This window comes from Rhinolophus sinicus, linkage group LG04 (genome assembly GCF_036562045.2).
Source record: "Rhinolophus sinicus isolate RSC01 linkage group LG04, ASM3656204v1, whole genome shotgun sequence".
Lineage (NCBI taxonomy): Eukaryota > Metazoa > Chordata > Mammalia > Chiroptera > Rhinolophidae > Rhinolophus > Rhinolophus sinicus.
In genome coordinates this window covers 176765282-176787185 of record NC_133754.1, presented here as the reverse complement: position 1 = coordinate 176787185, position 21904 = coordinate 176765282, and the positions used below count along the sequence as shown (strand labels likewise).

At 36.6% G+C, this 21904-nt stretch overlaps 1 protein-coding gene across 1 annotated transcript in view; it reads left to right on the top strand.

The window, feature by feature from the left end:
• MEGF9 (multiple EGF like domains 9) overlaps positions 1-21904 on the top strand; it is an 84591-nt gene that overhangs the window by 25391 nt on the left and 37296 nt on the right. The window contains exon 2 of the mRNA XM_074330934.1: positions 14775-14976. Within this exon, the coding sequence (XP_074187035.1) occupies positions 14775-14976 (202 nt within the window). The remainder of the gene's footprint in view (positions 1-14774; positions 14977-21904) is intronic.

Sequence of the window (21904 nt, the reverse complement as noted above, 5' to 3'; positions counted from 1 at the left end):
ATTGGATGCATAGCCCACATTTGTGTTCATTCGTTCGTTGATCGGCAGTTGGGTTGCTTCCGTATCTTGGCTATTGTGATTAATGTTGCTGTGAACAGTACAAATCCCGCTTCCAGACCCTGCTTTCCATCCAGAAGCTGGATCACATGGTAGTTCTAGTCTTAATTTTTCAAGGAAGCTTTATACTGTTTTCCATAGCAGTTGCACCGTTTTCCCAACAGTGTGGTGCTACCTTTTAAACAGGACAGAAAGTAGTGAATGGGATATGCGAAATCAGAAGTGAAGTCGGACGAAAAGGTACATTCCAGTAATGTGGAGATAAATTTATCTTAGCCAGAGCGTGTGTCCCTTAGGTACTTTAGCTGCCATCGCTTGCTTCTCTAAGGCTATTACTTCAGGACTGGAGGAGGGAGACAAGTATTTATTTATTATTGACCACTGGTCCCTGAGAATTTCTGAGATCGCTTACTTCCTGTAGTGCCTTAGCAATGATTAGCGGAAGTTTGAAGGTGGTGTTTTGTGTTGTTTGCAAACTTGAACGAGGTCTTTGACATCTTGGTGCTCCAAATTCTCATTAAAAAAAGAAAAAAGAAAAAAATCAAGCCTCCCAATCTGTTTAGACCACTTCTGATCATTTCAGTTTTCTTTTGAGTATCGTGTGTGTGTGTGTGTGTGTGTGTGTGTGTGTGTGTGTGTGGTAGGAGGGCTGATGAGTTTCCTCTAATGGTGTGCACAAGAGCAGGAGTGAGCAGTGGATTTGGAAGAGGGGTTTCTTCTCTCTCATGCTCTTAGTTTTGAATTTGAAGTGTTACCCAAATGCTTAGTCATGATGATAAAGCAAAGAACTAGAATAGTGTTTATACTGTGTAAGTGTTTGAATAGTGAAGAGTGGCAGGAGAGTGGGAAGAATTTGTCAACATGTTTTGAAGAGTAAGAGGATTAGATAGGGAACACAGAGTAAGATAGCCCACTTCCAGTTCCAAAAGAAGAAAGTACTTCTTTTAAGTGTCCTTTGGAATAACAGCTATTTTACTTGGCTCTTAACTCCGAATCTGTTAAACTTTTCGCACTTCAGACAGGTGTATTTTCCACCTTGCAGTGTTTATTTGTTCCGAAAGCAAACAGACTTACTATCACTGTATACTACATGGACAGGTATCTGTGTGTTTGCAGAAGCATTACAACTGACACTGCCCAGATTCAGGTTTTCCTGTGAGACTGCTGCGGGAGTTTATCAATAAATCCATCATCTCCAGCCTCCGCCCCAGTCCGTTCTCCATGCTGCTGCGAAGGGTAATCTAATCCCAGCTGGATGCCTTATGGCCACCTGACCTTGGGGAAATTAGTTCATGTCTCTGTGCCTCCATTCCCTTATTTTATCCCCTGTATCACCTTGTAGCCACCTTATACATTCCTCGAAGTTTTTCATGTTCATGCATGTAAAGTGCATAAAACAGTGCCTGGCATGTAATCAGTAATTAAGTACTAGTAGAGAGAGATACTGTTGGCATCATTATTATTGCTATTTTTGTTTTTGATTGTTTCTACTTCTGAAACCCAACTCTGGCCACATCATTACTCTGCTCAAGAAGTTTCCGTATTTCCTTTTCTCTTAACAGCAAACTTTTTGGGTGCACCAGAATTGCTTTTGAAGCTTGTAAAAAATGCATTTCCCTGAGTTCCCCCACCAGAGATTTCTATTCTGTAGGTGTAGGATGCGATCCAGGAATCAGTGTCTGGCTGTTTTCCCCTGGTGATTTTGAAGCAGGTGGTACTTTTTTGGAGAGTTATGCAGGATGAGGTACAAACTCCTTAGACAGGAATCCCGAGCCCCACTATATCTTTCTAATAGGTATTTCCTTCTGTTCCTTCCTGTCAGTCTTTGTTACAACCATGTAAGTAGATTTTCTCTCCACTTACTCTTCCTTGCATACCCCATGAATTTCCCCAGGATGGTATGGCACATTGTGTGATCAAATACATATTTGTTTCCAGTAATCCACAAACCATCTACTTAATAATATGTTGAAAAATTGTCTGGGGATGAATGGTAAACTATAATATGTGGGACGAACCTTACCTGTTTTGAAAATTAGGAAATGGTTCCTACGTTACGTCACTGGGTGCCTTAGGATATTATTTTTAAATTGACCTTTCCTCTTGCTCTCTATGCACTTCTTTTCTCTGAATTAATTTTCCAGGCGTTACCGTGAGCAAATACGTAGTTCTAACCTTGAAGTTGCTCAGCTGTGGTCTGTAGACAGAAACACTGAGGCAAATCTAGCCCCAAACTCAGAAGCAAATGGCAGTACTTGACATTGAAGTTCTCTTCTTTTTCTTACCTTCTCTGTTCTTGTGCTACAAAATGAAAGCATTAATGCCTTTATTTAGGGTAATTCCTTTTAGTGCATTCAGAAATCTCTGATGATCCCTTTCAGTTCTTAATTCTTGCAATCTAAAAGATTGCTTATCATAAAAAGGTAGGGTGGGGAAAGAAAAGGTTTTGTCGCAGGTATTTCCTTTGCTTGTCTCCTCTCATTCTTACACCTTCCTAAGTGAGATATTATTACCCCAGTTTTCTGAAGTTGGACATTCTGTATTTTAGAATAATAATAATAGCTAAAATGAATTGAACACATGCTAGGCATTATTTTATGAAAAGTCTTTACAAAGAGAACATGCAATTTAAGAACATAGAGCTTGGAAACAATGGCTGCAGTCTTGAAACCCCGGCCCCTGGACCTCATAGACGGATCTCTTTCTGTTGTGGCCTGGAGCCAGATTTTAAGTTGTTCAAATTCATTTTTCTGTATTTCCTTCCCTTCCCTTCTTCATCTCCCCTTAAACTCAAAGATACTATGAAAAAATGCTGTAAGTAAAACTCATATAAATCCAAAATTTGATAGAAAAGATCTTTCTTTCAAGCCATAGAGGTAATATTTGGTTAATTCCTTTAGTGCTTTCTAAATTTAAAAGGAGCCTGACAGAATAAAATGCCCTTTCAAAAAGTAAACAATTAACTGTTGTTAGATGGCAAAATTAGTGTTGTTTTTTTTTTTAGTTATTTTTTAATGCCTTGAAAAATACAAATGGTAAAATAGTGGCACAAAAAGACAAATATTTTTGCCTAGGTTCAGGTAGCAGTTGGGCAGTTTAGCATAGTTCATATGCAGAATTTATAGAGATACTGGGTATATTAATTAGCAGTATTATTTTAGCAGTGGGAATGCAGTTAAATAAAACAAACAGATCCCAAATATTAAATCATGAGCGTGTGTCTTTGGCTCTGAACAATACATTAAGACTCACCAGCTAAAAGTAAATGCGAGGTATTTTAAGTCTCCAACTGAGATTTTTCTATTTTGAGCAACTCTTTTTCCCCTACCCTACTGTTTGTTAATCATTCAACTCCATGTTACTTGCTTACAAAGAAAACAGATCGAACACCAGCCTCCATCCCCACCCCCGCCCCCCAAATATCTGCATTTAGCAATGCTAAGTGAAATTTCTTTCTTTTTCTTTTTTTGACTTTTTTTTTTTTTTTTGCAACTTCTTCCCTTCCCTTCTTTTAAAGGAAGAAAGCTCTGTGGTTAAATGAAATGAGGAAGGGCATTGGAGTAAGATAAACCTGGGGTTTGAATGCTGTCTCAACCGCTTAACTGTGGTCTTGGGCAAGTACCTAGCTCCTTTAATGTCTAGTTTTCCTATTTATAAACAACCATTGCAAGGTTGCTGTGAAGCTAACTGTTCATGCAAGTACAGTGTCTGACAAAAGCTAAGACATTGTAGGTAATAGTAAGTGGTAACTGCTTTTACTGTAATTAATAATAAGGCTGGCCCAGGGATTAAGATAAGCAGTTGTGTGAAATGGTTTGCTCTGTTTTACCAGCAAACTATTATGGTTGAGGAAACTCAGGATGATATCTACTGTTAGCCAAGTAAGCTCTGACCTGCAAGGGACGACCTCACTCCATATAACTTAAAAATAGAAGCCTTACTCAGAAGAATCAAGGGAAAAACTATGAGAAATAAAAAGAGAGTTTATTAAATGACTATATATCCCCCAAAAATCTAAGTTAATAAGTATTATTAACTAATACTAATTAGAAGAGATAATGGAAAAAAAGATCATAGTTTTAACCATTACCACTACTGATAAGAAATTTAGACATAATCTCAGCAAGATATGTACGAAACTCATATAACATGTGCTTTTTAGTTATGAAATTTCACCAAGAGATACAGAAGAAGACTGAATAAATGAAGAAGCATACCAGTTCTTATAGATGGGACAATTGAATATTGTAAAGCTACCAGTTCTTAATACCGTGTTTCCCCGAAAATAAAACCTAGCCAGACAATCAGCTCTAATGTGTCTTTTGGAACAAAAATTAATATAAGACTTGGTCTTATTTTAGTATAACATAAGACTGGGTCAATATAATAATATAATATAATATAATATAATATAATATAATATAATATAAACCGGGTCTTATATTAATTTTTGCTCCAAAAGATGCATTAGAGCTTATGGTCCGGCTAGGTCTTATTTTCAGGGAAACATGGTACATTAACTTTTAGAGTAAGTGGAATTGGGGAAATTACAATAAGATCGTTTTTGGAGGAAATGTGGCAACAGAGTTCAGATGGAAACAAATAACTATGACTAACTAAAAGAAAATGTAAAGAGGAGTAATACATCAGTGAAACATGTTCTAAAACTGCAATTATGAAAACCTTTTTACAAATTGTACTGGTACAAGAATGGATTTAATAAATCAGAAACAGATTCTGGTGTGAAAAATGTATTAATATATGATATAAAAAGAACCACAGTTTATTTAACAATTCATCACTTGAAGGATATTTAGGTTATTGCCAGCTTTTCGTGATTACGAATAAAAGTGCTGTAAACATGAACTAATACTTAAGTGAGAATGTAAGTTTTCATTTCTCTTGGGTAGATACCCAGGAATGGAATAACTGGGCATACGTTAGGTGTAAATTTAACTTTAGAAGAAATTGCCAGACTGTATTCCTGTCAGCAATTGATGTGAGTTCTAGTTGCCCAGAATCCTTGATAGTACTTGGTATTGTCAGTTTTTTAAAATTTAGCCATCCTATTAGGTGTGTAGTAGTATGTCAACATGGTTTAATGTGCATTTTCCTAATAAAAGACTTGAACATCTTTTCAAGTGTTTACTTGCCATACATACATTTTCTTTGGTGAAATGTGTGCTCAGACTTTCCCCCCATTTTTAAATTGTGTTATTTTCTTATTGAGTTTTGAAAGTTCTTTGTATATTCTTTATACAAGTTCTTTGACAGAAATATGGTTTGCTGATAGTCTCCCATTCAGTGGCTGTGTTTACGTTCTCTTACTAGTCTTTTCAAGAACAAATATTTTAATAAAGTCCAATTTATAAATTTTTATTTTCTTTTATAAAACTTATATCTAAAAGTTCTTTGCCTAACCCAAGGTCAATCAGATTTTCTCCTATTTTTTCTTCTAGAGGTGTTATAGTTTTACATTTTACATTTGGGGCTACGATCTATTTTTAGTTAATTTTCGTACAAGGTATAAGGTTAGGTCAAGGTTCAATTTTTTTGCATATGGACGTTCAACTGTTCCAACCCCATTTATTGAAAAACATTATCCTTTCTCCATTGAATTGCCTTTGCGCCTTGTCAAAAATTAGTTGATGGTATTTGAGAGGGTCTGTTCCTGTGCTCTCTATTCTGATCCATTGATTGACCTTTGTATCTATTCTTTCACCACTAACACATTGTCTTGATTATTGTAGCTTTACAGTAAGTCTTGAAATCAGTTATGGAGAGTCCTCCAAAACTTTGTTCTTTTTTGGCTATTCAAGTTTCTTTATTTTTTCATATTTATTTTAGAGTCAGCTTGTGAATATCTACCAGAAAATCCTGCTGGGATTTTGATTGGGGTTCATTGAATCTATAGATCTAGTTGTTATTGTATGTGTCTCCATATATTTGTCTTTTTGGTTTCTTTCATCAGTGTTTTGTAATTTTTTGTTTGTTTGTTTGTTTGTTTTTAAAAGATTTTATTGGGGAAGGGGATCAGGACTTTATTGGGGAACAGTGTGTACTTCCAGGACTTTTTTCCAAGTCAAGTTGTTGTCCTTTCAATCTTAGTTGTGGAGGGTGCCGTTAAGCTTCAAGTTGTTGTCCTTTCAGTGTTAGTTGTGGAGGGCGCAGCTCAGCTCCAGATCCAGTTGCCGTTTCTAGTTGCAGGGGGCACAGCCCACCATCCCTTGTGGAAGTCGAACCGGCAACCTTGTGGTTGAGAGGACACGCTCCAACCAACTGAGCCATCCGGGAGGTCAGCGGCAGCTCAGCTCAAGGTGCCGTGTTCAATCTTAGTTGCAGGGGGCAGAGCCCACCATCCCTTGCGGGACTTGAGGAATCGAACTGGCAACCTTGTGGTTGACAGCCCACTGGCCCATGTGGGAATCAAACCTGCAGCCTTCGGAGTTAGGAGCATGGAGCTCTAACTGCCTGAGCCACCGGCCGGCCCCAGTGTTTTGTAGTTTTCAGCATAAAGATCATACACATGTTATGTTAACTTTCTATCTCAGTATTTCATATCAATAGATGGCAAGACTCATCCACATTTTATAGATTGATATACTAAACCTCAGAGCTTTTAGACTTATTGAAGGTCACAGAGCTGATTAGTTAGCAGCACATTCTGGTTTTAAGGTGTCATCTGCCTAGTGTTTTTTTCCTACTCGTTTTCACAGGCAGAAGCTTCTCATGGTGAAAAGATGTGGACTTTGGAGTTACTCAGTTTGGGTTCCAGTCTATTCTCCAGTACTGTTTAGTTGTAATTTGTTTCATCTCTGACTCAGTTTCCTCATTCAAGGTACCTACCTCACAGGTTTGTGGTGGACTAAAGGAGACATAGTTACAAAGTTTCTAGTGTGATATTTGATATACATGTAGGACACGTTTAATAACTTTGTTACTATTAGTAGTAAAAGCTAGTTGTTACAACTCTTGTCATCTTGTGTCATTAGTTAGATGGATTATCTTTGAATTGTGGAAAACCGACAGTGAGCTAGGGACAAGCACTAACAACATGGTCCTTCAGTGTGAGATGGAAAAATTTCTGCAAAACCTGTGTCCACACACGTTATCCCCATTTTTTCATATGTCGACCATAAAGTAAAATAAAGATTTTGCCATTTGATTGGGAATTTTAATGGATATAGTTTTATTTTAAAAGGTAAAGCTTAAAGTTTTTCTTGAAAAGTGGTGGCTTTAAGACTTTCCACATTTCTATAAAGTCTGCTTTAACTCAAGAAACTCATCAGCTTTAATATTAAATTTCCCAGCTTTGCAAAGATTTGTGACCCTGCCTTGGCATAGCATAAATGTGAAATGTAATTTGAGTATCAGTGTTACGCTAGAGTAAGACCTTTTACAAAAATGAAACTCTGTGTTGATAATTCCTTTTCCCCAGAATGAGGCCTTTCCGAGATTCCTTTACTCTAAACCTACCAAGATGAAATATGGGCCTAATAAAAAGTCCATTTTGAAATAAATACACCATACACTTAGGGAAACAGGCCTATAGTCAAGACAATATAATTCATTGTTATTTTCTGTTCTTTTAATGTATAGGCAGAGGTTTGAATTAAGTATTGCTACTCTTGATTCTGACAGGTTTTTTTTTCCTTTTCTTTTCAATTTGAAAATCAGGAAAGATATTATTTTTGTAGATGCTATGCTAAGTTTGTGAAAAAGGGTGAAGTTCTATGTTGGATAGACAAAATAGATTCAATGGTCTTATACTTAGATACATTTTCCTGGTCTTTGTTTAAATAGAGTAGGGTTTTTAATAATGCATCTTGAAGGGAAATAAACAATTATATGAAAAAAGAGGGTATGGGAACCCCATACATCTTTATCTTTCACTTTTTTCTCTTTTCCCTCATTCTGCAACTTAAGTTGGAGCCAAAGGGAAAAGAAAAGATTCTACTTCTTTTAAATAACATTTCAAATCCTAATATGTTTCACACTCCTAATGCAATAATCAGCTAAAGCATTAATCAGTTTTTGCTATCTTAACTGTAACATTAAAAAGGCTAACATTGAGAAAGACTAAGTTATTAGCTGGGTCTTATGCTGACTTCAATCCAGTAAAGGAGTTATTTGTGGCACACCGAGTCTTCCCTGTGGCAAAATTTAAGAATCTAGTGTAGTAAAACCTCATTGCTTTTTACAAAAAGTTTTTGTTTGTTTTTAAATTTACATCCAGTAAAATTACTCATTTGGTATTCAGTTCTCTTAGTTTTGACAAATGCACAATCAAGACACAGAACAATTTCATTACCCCCCAAATTCCCTTGTGCTGCTCCTTTGTAGTTACCCCCAGGTCCCGGCAAAGTCCTGATCTGTTCTCTGCTCTTGTAGTTTTGCCTTTTCTAGAATATAAAGTGGAACCATATAATAGGTAGCTTTTTGAGTCTGGCTTCTTTCATTAAACATAATGCCTTTGAGATCCATCCATATTCTTGCATGTCAGTGGTTCATTCCCTCTTATTGCTGAGTGGTATTCCATTGTAAGAATGTACTATGGTGTTTCCAGTTTACTAGTTGAAGGACGTTTGGGTTGTTTCCAGACTTGGGTGATTAGGAAGGTAGCTCCCATAAACATTTGTATACAAGTTTTTGTGTGAACATAGATTTTGTTTTCTTGGATAACTACCTACAAATGGAATTGCTGGGTCATATGGTAAAGTATATTTGACTTTATAAGAAACTGTCAAACTGTTTTTCAAAGTGTCTGTACTATGTTGCATTTATACCAGTAATTTTTTTTTATATCAGTAATTTTTGAAAGTTCAATTGTTCTGCATCCTTGTCAGCACTTGCTATTATCAGATTTTTTGTTTATTTAACTTCAGCCATTCTAATAGGTGGGTACTCATTGCCTCTTAATGTGCAATTTGCTTTTTGATTTCCATTCAGTGGATGTTGTTATAATAGTTGCATTGTGTGTAGAGAGAATAGAACCACATCTATCGACTTTTGCAAGTTAAACTGTAGTTTAACACTCTAATAACTGATATCCATTTTGCACTTAGAATTTGAATAAATAAACAAATAAATAATATTTTTCAGCACTCTAGATATATGCTCACCAAGTGGTCATGTTCTTCTAATAAAGACACTAAAGTATGTATCCAAATATTAAAAATAATATTTATTGTTATATTGTATACCTACTTTGCATTATATTTTTTATCTCATTTAATTTTCAAACAATAGACCACAATTAATAGAGAGAGAAAAAAGAAGAAGGAAAGGGAGAACGTATAGGGTTAGGAAGTTATCCCCTGGATAGTTGGGAAGATGTGTTTTCCTTTGGCTTTAGGGTACAATGCAGGAAATGTAACAATTGTTCCAGTATGATGGGTAATATAACTTGGCTCCTGTCTTAGGACCTCAGTCCACAACGCTCCCCAAATATTTTATATTCTGGAATAAACTCCACTAATAGTTTATTACTATTTAATAATAAGCCCAAGAAACTCAGTTTCTCTGTAATTATAGAGGACCTCCTGATATTGACTCACAAAGTAATTATGTTTTCCTGCTGAAGGTACTAAAGTGTAGAATGTAAATAGAAATGTAGTTTCCAGACATTTTGAAACCCTGGGCATAAATCTTTCCCCTATTTTAAGGAATATTTGGAAAAATTTGAAAACTGGTGGTACTTTAGAGAAACACCTTTTACAGATACTAGGTAACTTAAGAACAAAAAGTACACCTTACAATAGTTTGTTTATAGTTTATATTGATAATGTTTTTAAAATTTTTCAGATAAGCTTAAACTTACTAATGAATTTTTAATATTTTAAATTTGGTTATAAGATTGACTACTGAGCCTTAACACATTTTTAAATACATATTTTCTAGTTTTTGCTACTTTGAGATTGAACAGAAGATACTATCAATATTATGGTACATTTTGTATGTCTTCTGAATATGGAGAAGAATGAAAAGTTTTTGAATAGCCTGGAGCAGTTTTTTTATTCTTTCAATATCTGAAGATATTGAAAAGCAAGAGTGAAATCATTGTTGAAGGAATGAAAAAGAGTCAGAAATTGAGTTTTGCAAACGTGTTTCCACAGTTTTGCAAGAGGCTATAGACAGAATTTCAGCCTATATTCCTGAACCAGATTCTTGTGAGTACTGTTAGTTATACTTACAAATATTTTTCCAGGGTTTATGCAATACTGGTTTTGTAATCATTTTAGTTCAGCAATAATGCTGTTATCACTTAACGTTTCTTTGTTCTATGAGATTTGCATCATGAATTGACAGAGGATACATTTTTTACTTTCTTATTCAAATCTTGTATTTACTGTTTTTATAGTTCTTTTTTATCTGCAAAAAGCTAACTCGGTCTTGTACCAAACTGCTTGTCTCCAGACATCAGTTAACTGCCGCACTTAGAGAGGACTTCAGAAAGAGGTACAGAGAGACAGAGGACACGCTAATTAGGACATATATAAAAAAACACAATTAGTGTTTTTCTAAAAATTCTCATCAAAGTTGCTACAGATACCAACACACAATTAAAATTGGCTGGAAGATATAATGGGCTTTTTACTGAGCAGGGACATGAAGTGTTAAAAGTGGGATGCACAGAGAAGCCTACCAGGTGTGTGAAAGGCCCAGAAAAGGTCTTTGGTAAGTTCAAGATCATCTCTTACCAGGACAGGAGTTTGTGCACAAAGCGGGAGGGGGAGTGGCCTTAAGGGACTCCAGGTGCTGACAGTTTTCATCTCTCGGCCCTTGGGAGGGGACGCTTGAAAAGTGCAGTGTTTGATTTAAAGGCAATGATTGCTTTGGATACTTTTACATCAAAATCATCCCGTAAGTTCAAGGTCTGTTGTCTTTTCTTTGGGCCGTTCTAGTTCTACTTTCAAACAGTTCGGTAGACTTCAGTTTCTCATTCTTCTTCAGGGTCTAAATCACTATATTTCATTGTTCTTTGGAAGCCAAACAAAAGGAAATAACATTGCCAAAGATTGCAGTCTCTCTGCTAGCGTTTATTACTCTTGTCTAATTATTTCTCTCTAGAGTTTTCCTAAGAATTACAGGGCATTGAAAGGAAACCTGCTACTGAAATGATGGAGAGTTTATCCCATAGTTACTCTTAGGCGGCCAACATGAGCTTTTTGGCACTTCATTCCGACTTGCCTGTGATTCGCTTTTTGCGTCCTCTTCATATTGTTTCATTCTCATTAATATCCATTAGTCATGTCACAGGCTCTTTTGTGCTGCTCTGGTGTCTGTGATTTCACCTCATTAAAAAAATCAGCGCTTCATCTCTTGTCTTTGGCTGTAGGTCCTTGGCACTGCTTCTATCCATTGAAATTTCCTTTCTTCTGTTTCATTTTGCCAGCCTCCTGGTCAGTCGCATTGTTTCTGCATTAACTCCTATCTGGTTCCATATGAATATCAAGAACTGTGAAGGCTCTTAGATTGCGCTCTACTTACGAGCTAGCACGTTATCCTGACGCAACTTAATGGATGGTCACGGTGCTCTACGTCTATTACTGGTGCTCCTAATAGTCACTTAACTTGAGTTCATTTCGTTCGAGGTCAGTCCCTGGGATCGGGCCTTGAATCTGCGTTTCACACAGGACAGATGCACGCGTTCCCTGGCACTTGGTCCCTTCACTTCAGCTTCCCTTCCCTTGGTTAGTTTGGAGAGGAATGGGAACATGATAGTGTATTTTTGTCTTGACACTCAGCCCCTCCCTGACACTAGGGTGTTCTGTCTTGCTGAAATAGTTGCCATTCACCTAAGCTACTGTTAAGGTGATTAGTAATCCATAATTGCTCTTTTTCGTTCTCTCAGGAACCACCTCCTAAATAAACCCTTCTGTTTTTGTCACTGTATTCATGGGCACCCATAGTGGTAATGTATGGAGCCCTGCATATGTGGGATACCCTCTTATTCTCTACTTAGATGGCCTGCAACTTGGATTTCTGGATGTCAGGACAGTCTGTTTCCCAGACATTTTCTAAAACTGCCATGGTGATAAATCCAATCCCAGGCTCTCAGATCTTATCCACAGGGTATAACAAAGCTGTGGCCTATGAATCTGACATCTGAATTGTGTTTATGTTATTTTATTAGGTATCCCTTTCTTCCAGCGATCATATTAATTATTGCAGTACTCCTAACCCCTTCCAGCTTACGTGTTGGGGCTCAGTGTTGTTATACGTACCATATTACCTGTGTCCTTTTTACATACAAGAAAAGGGAGGTAGAAGATTAGCTAACTTGCCTAAGGTGATAAAGTTGGTAAGTGAGAGAGCTGGAGGTAAACCTGTCTGCTTTACAGTCCATGCCCATAACCACTTCACTTTACTGCCTCTTCAAATGATTGTCCTATGAGAGTTGTAAGTCGTAGATGTTACAGATTCACACTAGAGGCAATAGAGTTAGGGTTGATGGAGGAGTAAATTGCAGCTGAGTCTTGACATAGGGGATAGGTTTGAATATGTGGAGACGAGAGAGCCTTCCAAGAGGAACAGATTGAACAAAGTCACAGAGATGAGACTAGAAAGAATATGTTCAGGGGATAATGAAGAGATTGAACTGGCTCCATAGAAATAATAACTAATGAACTTGGTTAGTACTGAAGGTTTATCCATTAGAACTTTACTGGAAAAAAACAAAACCTTAGCTTTCGTCTCAGAACTCTTAGACTAATTGGGTTCTTAAAAAAAATATGCTAATCTTATCTCATTCATTAGGAACACTAATTCAGGTTTCAGATGAAAGTGCATTAGTAAGAAAATAATAGAATAAAATTCTCAGTCTTTGTTCTAGAGTTTCTTAATCTGTTCTTCTTCTTCTTTTTTTTTTTTTTTTTTTTTTAGCTAGTTCTGCTCACACCAGTGTAATTTGGTTAGGTAACTTGTGATGAAATTGGTCTAACAGGAGGAATTGGATGTATGTTGAAATTATGCCAGATTTTGGAAGAAAAATGTTATTTTAAGCATTCTGGTCATTTTTGGTGGAGTAAGGTCTTGCCATGAAGTTGTCATTGGCAAGTTTACAGACCACTAAACACGGCTTCCTTATTTACAAAAACCACACACACACACTCACACTCACACTCACACACACACACACACATACACACTCACACACACACACTAGAAGTAATGTGAATACATGTAACTCTGTCAAAGAAATGTCATGCTTACATAGCCTAATAAAAATGAGAATACTGATTGAGATGGGAAGCTGATTCCTTTTCTAAGTTTGAGGCTGAAGAAATCTGAACTCTCCTCTAGGTTTTGTAACTAACTCACCACTCAAACTTGAAATATATATAAAACAATCCCTCACCCATATAGATTCATTCATTTGGTATATTCACAAATTAGAAGAGGTGTGAAGAGCAGGGAGATAAGCTAACGCCAAAGGTTAGGAACTGAAGAAATGTGGGAGGCATAGGTTTCGTATAGGGTTGACCAAATGGAATATCTTTGTGGATTCCTTTGTTTTGACTTGTGTGGATAAGTAGCTTATGATGACATAAAAAATTTTAAGGTTGCTTTCCTTTTTTAGAATAGAGAAACAAACTCCTTCATAACTTTCTGTTCAAGTCTGGATTTGCAGCTACCTAGTAACACTTAAAAATCATCAAAATTGCATTAAATATTTTTTTTTCCAAGCTAAACTTTTATCAGTATAATGCTATTTTATATAGTGCATTATCTATTCAGAAGTATAATTTGTAGTATAGATTTCTCTGGGCTTTTTAACCTGGATTCATAGCTATTTTGGAATGGTTTTCTTTTATCTGCAGTTGATTTTAACTATAAGATTTTGCACATGTTTCCAAAGTCCCATGTTGATACTGTGTCAAACTGTGTTGAAAATAATTTCTTTCTGATAAAATGAGTATAAACAATTGCAAAAACCAAATCCTAACTGACCTTTAAATGTATCTGCATTAAAAGGCTAAAGCCAAGGACTTCTAAATATTTTCATCCAAAGAACTATTTGAAATGTGTCTAAAGAAAATGTTTATTTTCTAAATCTTTTAATTTGGGAAAGAGATTCAAATCTGGGGAAGATTCAAATTGTGATTGGTTTTCACTCAACTGATCAGGATGACCCTGTAAACTTTCTCATCTGGGGTTTATCCCATCATTTTCTTAAAGTTTCAATTCTCCATTAATTTCTTCCCGAGAAGAACACCCTGGCTTACGGTTCCAGCCGTAGCACAATCTTGTCTGACCTATATCAGTGGTCACACTTAGCCATCTGAGCCTGGGGCTTTTGCAGCTATCAAGTGGGATTATTTATTATTTAACATGTCATTTCCAGCGTGTGCTCTCAGTGCCATGTAGATAAGCATAGGTCCTGCCTTTGGAGATTTGCAATCCAGAAACACTAATAATACACAGAGCCACCCACACATTGGAGTGTACGGTCAAAGAGCTAGAAATGAAGAGTACTGGAGAGGAGACTGAGGATGTTAGTTTTATCATTACGAATGGTACATAGTTTTATGTACTTTAATGTATATATTTGCCAATGTAAATAAACTAAATGGCATAGAAAGTGGATTTGAACTAGAATTAATTTTATTCATCCTTACAAAGTTGTCATGAACATTTATTAAGAAAAACAGAGTTCATTTTATTAAGAAAGCATTAAATCTTAGTGAATGTCTCTTTCCTTCTTTCCTTTGCAGAATACGTCTGTAACTGCTCTGTGGTCGGAAGCCTGGATGTGAATCGCTGCAACCAGACCACAGGGCAGTGTGAGTGTCAGCCAGGCTATCAAGGGCTTCACTGTGACACCTGCAAAGAGGGCTTTTACGTGAACCGCACTTCCGGGCTCTGTGGGCCCTGTGACTGCAGCCCATACGGAGCCGTCAGCACGCTCTGCAGCAGGTAAGCCGCCTGCCCACGGTGGAGGCGACCCGGCTGGCTAAACACTGACGGGGAGGGGCCGCAGACTTCCCAGATAGTTCATATGCTTCTGTTCCCTTACTTTGTATATCATATTTAATGTCAAGATTACAAAGCTTCTGATTTATAGATTTAGTTCTTCAGAAGCGCCTGAGTCACCAATTTTGCTTTGTGATAGGTTCTCTAAATTTCATAGAAAAAAATTATTGAGAAAGCAGTCTGCTTTCTGGAAGCAATATATTCCAGGCATTTCCAGTGGAAATGTTCCTGTTATGTTTGTTAGCATACCACTGGAGTTTCAGGAAAAATACTCTTTGGTTTATTTTTCTCTTATCAAAATTCTAGAACTGTTTCTTTGCGTACCTAAAGCTTAAACTGGCTAATGTGTTAATTTCTTTCACTAGTGGGGAAAAGGGCTGGTTTCACTCTATATACCAGCACAGTTTTGGGGCCCAAAACTGGATTAAGCAGGAATTGTCTGAAAATTACTTTTATAATAGTATGTTAGTTGGAGGTGATTTAATCTAATAGAACAGCATCCCAGAATCTGAGGATTTGCCTGCTACTCTACTGAAAGTAATTATTCTTTGACCTTGTATGAGACACGTAGCTTTTTGTGGATTCCAAGTCAAAAAGCTGAAGAGATGTTATTATGTAAAGAAAAGAACACGGGCTTTAGAATCAATCTAACCTGGATGTGGATCCAAGAACGGCTACCACTTAGGAGCTTTGTGTTTTGAGCAAGTTATTTCATTTCTCTGATCCTCAGTTTCTTCTCAAGGTTGTTGTGAAGGTTAATAAGTAGAATGTATATAAATACGTAGCACACATCACTGAATAAATTCTGATTTGTTTTAATTTCAAGGGAATATTGTTAGCCTAATGAGGGAATATTTTTAACGAAAGTTTAGCTCTTTGGCAGAAAAGCTTCTTTATACTTAGCTATAGATATTTTGTATGCTTCTTTATAAATCATAGTGTGCTATTATACAATATAGTATCAAATTGTACTTCCATTAAAAATATAGAAGTGAACTTGATTAAGAAGTTTATCATTTCAAGTGCAACAGTAATACATTTATGATGCTTGGTTTGTTAAAATAGTTATTTGTCTTCATTCTCACAATAACTACTTTTACGTAGGTTATTATATCACAAAGGTTGTAAATGGCAGCGAAAGAATTCCAAATTAGGTCTTCCAATTCCAAGTCCAGGATCCTTACTACCCTGCTATATGGCTTTTATAATGAGAAAACTGATAAGCTGTGTCATTTGAGGTTGAGAATGTTGTAGTTGCTTACCATTGTTCCCTTTACTCCACAAAAACATGCCCACACAGTTATATTCAGAGGGTTCACTTTTCTTAGTATTTTAAAAGATGAGATTTGTTTATTCTAGTATTTCATGGCACGTCCACTACTTCTTTTAAGATAAGATTCTGCAAACATAACTTGTCTTGAGTACTTTTGGAGAGAGAGGAAAAGTGTTCACTTCTAGGCCAAAGTACCTTATCAGAGGAGAAAGAAATAAGGAGAGAATTGAGGGTTTTAGAAGCAGGAGAAGAGGGAAAAAAACAATACTAATATTTATGTAATATCTTACTGTTTTTATAGTTCTTTTTCAAATTATTTTTGATTTATCTTTTTCCTGACAGTTAGTGTCATTAAGTGACATAAGCTAAAACACCCTTCAAAAATAGGTCGTAATTATAAAGCAGTAGAAAAGTGTGTAATTCAAAGGTCCAGGGCAGGGTCTGTAAACTCCAGCCCATGAACTAAGTCCGCCTACTGCCTGTTTGTGTAAGTGAAGTGTCACCAGAACACAGATGCACCTGCTTGTTTCCCCGGGATCTATGCCTGCTTTTGTGCTGCAGTGACAGAGCTGACTACAGTGTTGACAGAGGCCTGTAAGCCTAGAATATTTACTATCTGGATCTTTAACAGTAAGTTTGCCAACTCCTGGTTTAGAGTTCCCACCCTGGTGGGTATTTCCAGGTAATGATATAGCTTTGGACAAGTCACTTTACTTCTTTTAAGCGTCCTGTCTCTGTCCTGTATAGAGTTGTTTTGTCTTAAGGTTCAAGCAAGATAGCACATGTGTAAAGGTTTACAATCTTACTTGCTAGGCAGACAATAAAAATAACAATGGGAACCATTTATTGAGCATGTGCTATATGCTAGAGCACTGTGCTAACTGCTTTATGTGCATTTTCTCCTTTCATCTTCACAAAAACTCACCCGAGGAGACCACTATTACTTTACCACTTTGGATATGAGAATCTTGATGTATAAAAGGGTATAGTTGACTCGCCAAGTTCTCACACTTGAGCTGCCATTCAATCCAGTTGCACAAATGTAATGAGCAAGTGTTTATTCCGTGAAGCAGGATACTTCACAATTAATGTTTTTCCTAGTAGAAAACCTCTTGGGCAGTTAACAAATATCCTAGAATGTATTTATCTCTCCATTCATTGTGTTTTGGCTAATGATCATACACACACAAAAAATTGTATTTATGGCCCAGACACTCAAAAAAGCCATACACAACTTTTAAAAAAATAACATGTGGCAAGTCCTGTGTTAAATTCCCAGTATAATTGGTAGAATGTCAGAATCACATGTGGACAGTTTGTCCAGTGCGCTACACGCCAGCAAAGCTCACGAGCAGTGTGTTACTGCCTGTGAAGCAACTATTAACCACAGATTGCTTTGGATCAGGAAGTGAAGCTTTAGGTGTTTTATATTCTGCATTGGAATTTGTTGCTTATGTGGAGGTGCTTTACTGTGCTTTAGTTACACTGTAGGAACGGTTTAGTGGTTTTGGGTTGATACGTAATGAATCGTAATTTTTCCATTTAAAATACTAGAAAATAGCTTCTGTGTTAGTATTTCATACAGAATATTCTGATTTTCAGTAATGAATGATTGATGGTAAGCATGAGGTGACAGACACCAGTATCATTATTATTATTATTACCTAGTCTACATGGACTATTTTCTAGATGTGCCCGATGGTTCTATTATCCTTAGTAGATCCCCGTTTTTAATGACTAACACATGACTTTATATTATCTGCACACTGTCAAACTGTGTTGATTTCTCTTGTCATTATCTTTTCATTGAAATCAGTGAGAACCTTGTTTCCCCTTCAGCCCTTGCAGGTGGTGGCTGTTTTCTCTCCCACTCCTCTTACGCGTCTGGATCTAGAGTTGGAATGCGGATCTTCCTTGTTCCTCATTGCCATTATCGGCGTGCTCTCCCTTTTTCCTTCCTAAAAACCCCTCTTCTGAAGCTCATAGCGATAGACTATGTCATTACGCATCCTTGCGGCTGTTCCCCCTCCTGGGCACTACCTCGTATTTTTCACATGACTCACTGTTGTCAGTCTGATACTACATGTGTCATATTTGTGGATGATTTCAGTAGTATCTATAGACGATCCTACCATGTTTCCCTGAAAATAAGACCTAGCTGGACCATCAGCTCTAATGCGTCTTTTGGAGCAAAAATTAAGACCTGGTATTATATTATATTATATTATATTATATTATATTATATTATACTCGGTATTATATTATATTATATTGTACCCGGTATAATATTATATTGTATTATATTATGTATTATATTTTAATATAAGACCCGGTCTTATATTTAATATAAGACCGGGTTTTATATTAATGTTTGCACCAAAAGACACATTAGAGCTGATGGTCCGGCTAGGTCTTATTTTCAGGGAAACATGGTAACAGTGTTTGGCCTTTCAGTTTCTTGACTTCTCTTCCAATAAGCTTTCCTCCATGCTCTATTTCTTGATTGTCTCTGGCCCCAAGGATAGGCATATTAAATTTTTAAAGATAATTCCATACTTCTTTTCTATGAGTTACTACAGAGTAATGTTTAATTAGAAATTTTTTTAACAATATTATTTCAAAATGTCAGGCAATTTGTCAGAACAAGCAGTATATCACAAAAGTCACTTAAAAGCCCGCACTTAAGGGAAGTCTTTAGAAGGAAGGCATGAGACCTCTAAATCCAATTCTAAGCACCACATTTCTTACTACCAGGAAGGAAGTTAAGTTGACCTGAGGCTAGAGAACAGAAATGGGAAATTGCAGAACTATGTGCTTTGGCAAGAACATATGGTGAACTATGAGGAAACACCTCTATGTTCTGCTCTGCTATAAATTATATGTGAGTGAGTTAGGGGAAAAAGGAAATTGTAGGCAAGTAGTGTGCTATGTAGTGGAAAGGAAATGGAATCTGAAATTAGTAGACTTTGATTCCATTCTTGGTTTAGCCACTTACTAACTGTACAGCCTTGATTAAGATGTTTGACCTTTCAGAGCCTCAGTGTTTTCATCTGTAAAATAGGATTAATGTATGTAACACAGGATTAATGTATGTAACAGAAAAGATTTTTTGTGAGAATAATGTGTGTGTGTGTGTGTGTGTGTGTGTGTGTGTGTGTGTGTACGTGTACCTGCATACATCGTGACTGGCACATAGATTCAGCTCTATAACTCCTTAGGAGTTGAATCTGTTTTTTAAAAAGTGAGGACTAGAATTGGTGACTCACACAGGAGGAGGATGAAGTTAACCAGGCTTGGTGAGTAGGGATGGGGTATTTGTTTCTGTTGGTATGTTGAAGAAGAAATTCTTCATTCCAACAGGAAAAAAAGGCATTTAGATGAAGAAACTTATTAAACCTTTTAAAATTGTATATTCCATATTTTAGAATAATAGTAATAATAATAGCTAAAATTAGACACATGCGAGGCACTATCCGAGGTGCTTCACATGTAGTAATTCATTTAATCCCTACAGCAACCACATCAGGCCGGCATCGTCATCATCACCACCATCATCATCATCATCCTGTGCACAGGAAAAAAAATGCAAGTTAGGTCATTTGCCAAACTTACAAGGTAATAGCCAGTAAGTGAAAGAGTTGGGATGAAAACATTTGCAATCTGGATCAAGAATCTGTTTTCCTATCCACTGTGCTGATACAGCCTTTCTCAAAATGGCAGATACTGAGCAAAGCGAGTGCATATTTTAAGGAACTTTGAGGCCCTGGTGCAGACTATCTGGTATTTTATACGAATGTCTTCTGGTTGTGCTCTGGTAATCAGACCCTGACTCCAGTATGATGTAGCTCGTGCTGTCTAAAGAACTTCTCGGCAAGGACCAATCCATTTCAGCTCAGTAGAAACTGAGAACATAGAGGACCAGCCCTTCAGTGAATAATTATCAATTACAATATCTATTATATTGTCATCCTTTTGTGTTGAACCTGTTTTTATAAAAAAAAGTAAGGGATAGAATCACGAAAGGAGTAAAAACTTTGGAGTGAAAACAATATTTCTTTTGTTCTTGTCAAGAAAGTATAACCTATGCAAGACTAAAGGACACAGAACTACTAAAAGCCAATACACAACAGTTTATAAATATATGCTAAATTTCTAAGTAGAGTAGTTTATAGTGGGAAAAGAACAGGGATAAGCTGATGTAATAAGGAACAGCTTTCCAGAGAAGGTGCCACGTAAGATGTGTCTTCCAAGTTATGATTGGGGAAGTTAGAGAGATAAGAAGACCTTCTCAGGAGGAGAAAGCCATGTGAATTCAAGTGAATTTTATAAGATTATACAATAAGATGAAAAATTTGATCTCCTAACACCTACTCAAATTCTCTTCTGTTTGACCTCCCTGTTCTCTTTTTAAAAATAAATAAAAGTAGAAAAGCGGACTCAATTCTGTCCTGATTCCCTCATATGTCTAATGCCCATGGAACGAACAGCTGGCTTTTTAAAAATTCATTTCCCTGTTCTTTATGCCCATATATTTCAGTGGGAGTTGTCCCAGAGAGCGTAGAATTTGGCTACAGGAGACAGATGTGGGTTGTGCAATGTCTTTGTGTGCAAACACAGAGTCCTTTATGTACTGACAGATGGCCACCCCCTCACATCACCATTGGTGTTCCAACCTGTTTAATTGGGAAGGAGCTGGTCTGCAATATCTTGACTTTTCGTTTTTGCTTTTGGTAGGCATTTCGAATGTTTTCCTGACTTAGATTTGGACATATGTTTAATAAATGAGTGGAGAAATCAGATAGCATTTTATCGTAAACAGCAGTATGCCTAGTGAGAGACTGGATCTCTTAATACAGCCCTTAAAATATTGTCAGGACTGACTTCGTATATAGGGAATTATACACAGATTTAAGATTTTTAAAAATGTATTCATAGTAGGTAGTTAGTATCTAAGGTGCATCATTCTGGACTGTCTCTCTAAGATAGAAAAGAAGTTTGTAGTGATGTAATACCCTTTCCATAAAATCAGTGGTTGTTGCTATACAGTGTATTTTGAAATATTTACTACCTTGCATCTTTAATCATGGGACTATGCCCCAGGACAGAGAGCAAAATTTTACTCATAAAGTAAATATATGCTGAAATAAATGTCAATAGAAAGATGAGAAAACCTCCGAGGCTCATTCATATTCCTATGGGGCTCTGAAACTCATCGCTTGTGTAATAATTGGGAGTAACAACTGCTTGTGTAAACTCTTATTTATTACTTTGCCTGTAATTCTGAGAGATCAAGGGAAGATTATGTGATCACTAGGTACAATCAACAATGGAGGAAAGCTTCGTCATTTTATTTACTCATTTCATTTAATAAAGACATCCCATCTCCCAATTCTGTGTCCAAAGGCATTATCCCTGTCTGTACTCAAGGAATTTAGTGTCTGGAGGAAAGACGGAAGTCTGAGGACTTCCGTGCAAGTATGAGGACTTGTGAAGTACACAGGCGATTTGATTCATGGAGGTCTTGAGAAAGGAAGCTATGTTTAAATTGAGATTGGAAGGATGAGTAGAAAGCTGTATGAAAGAATAAGGCATCTTTAG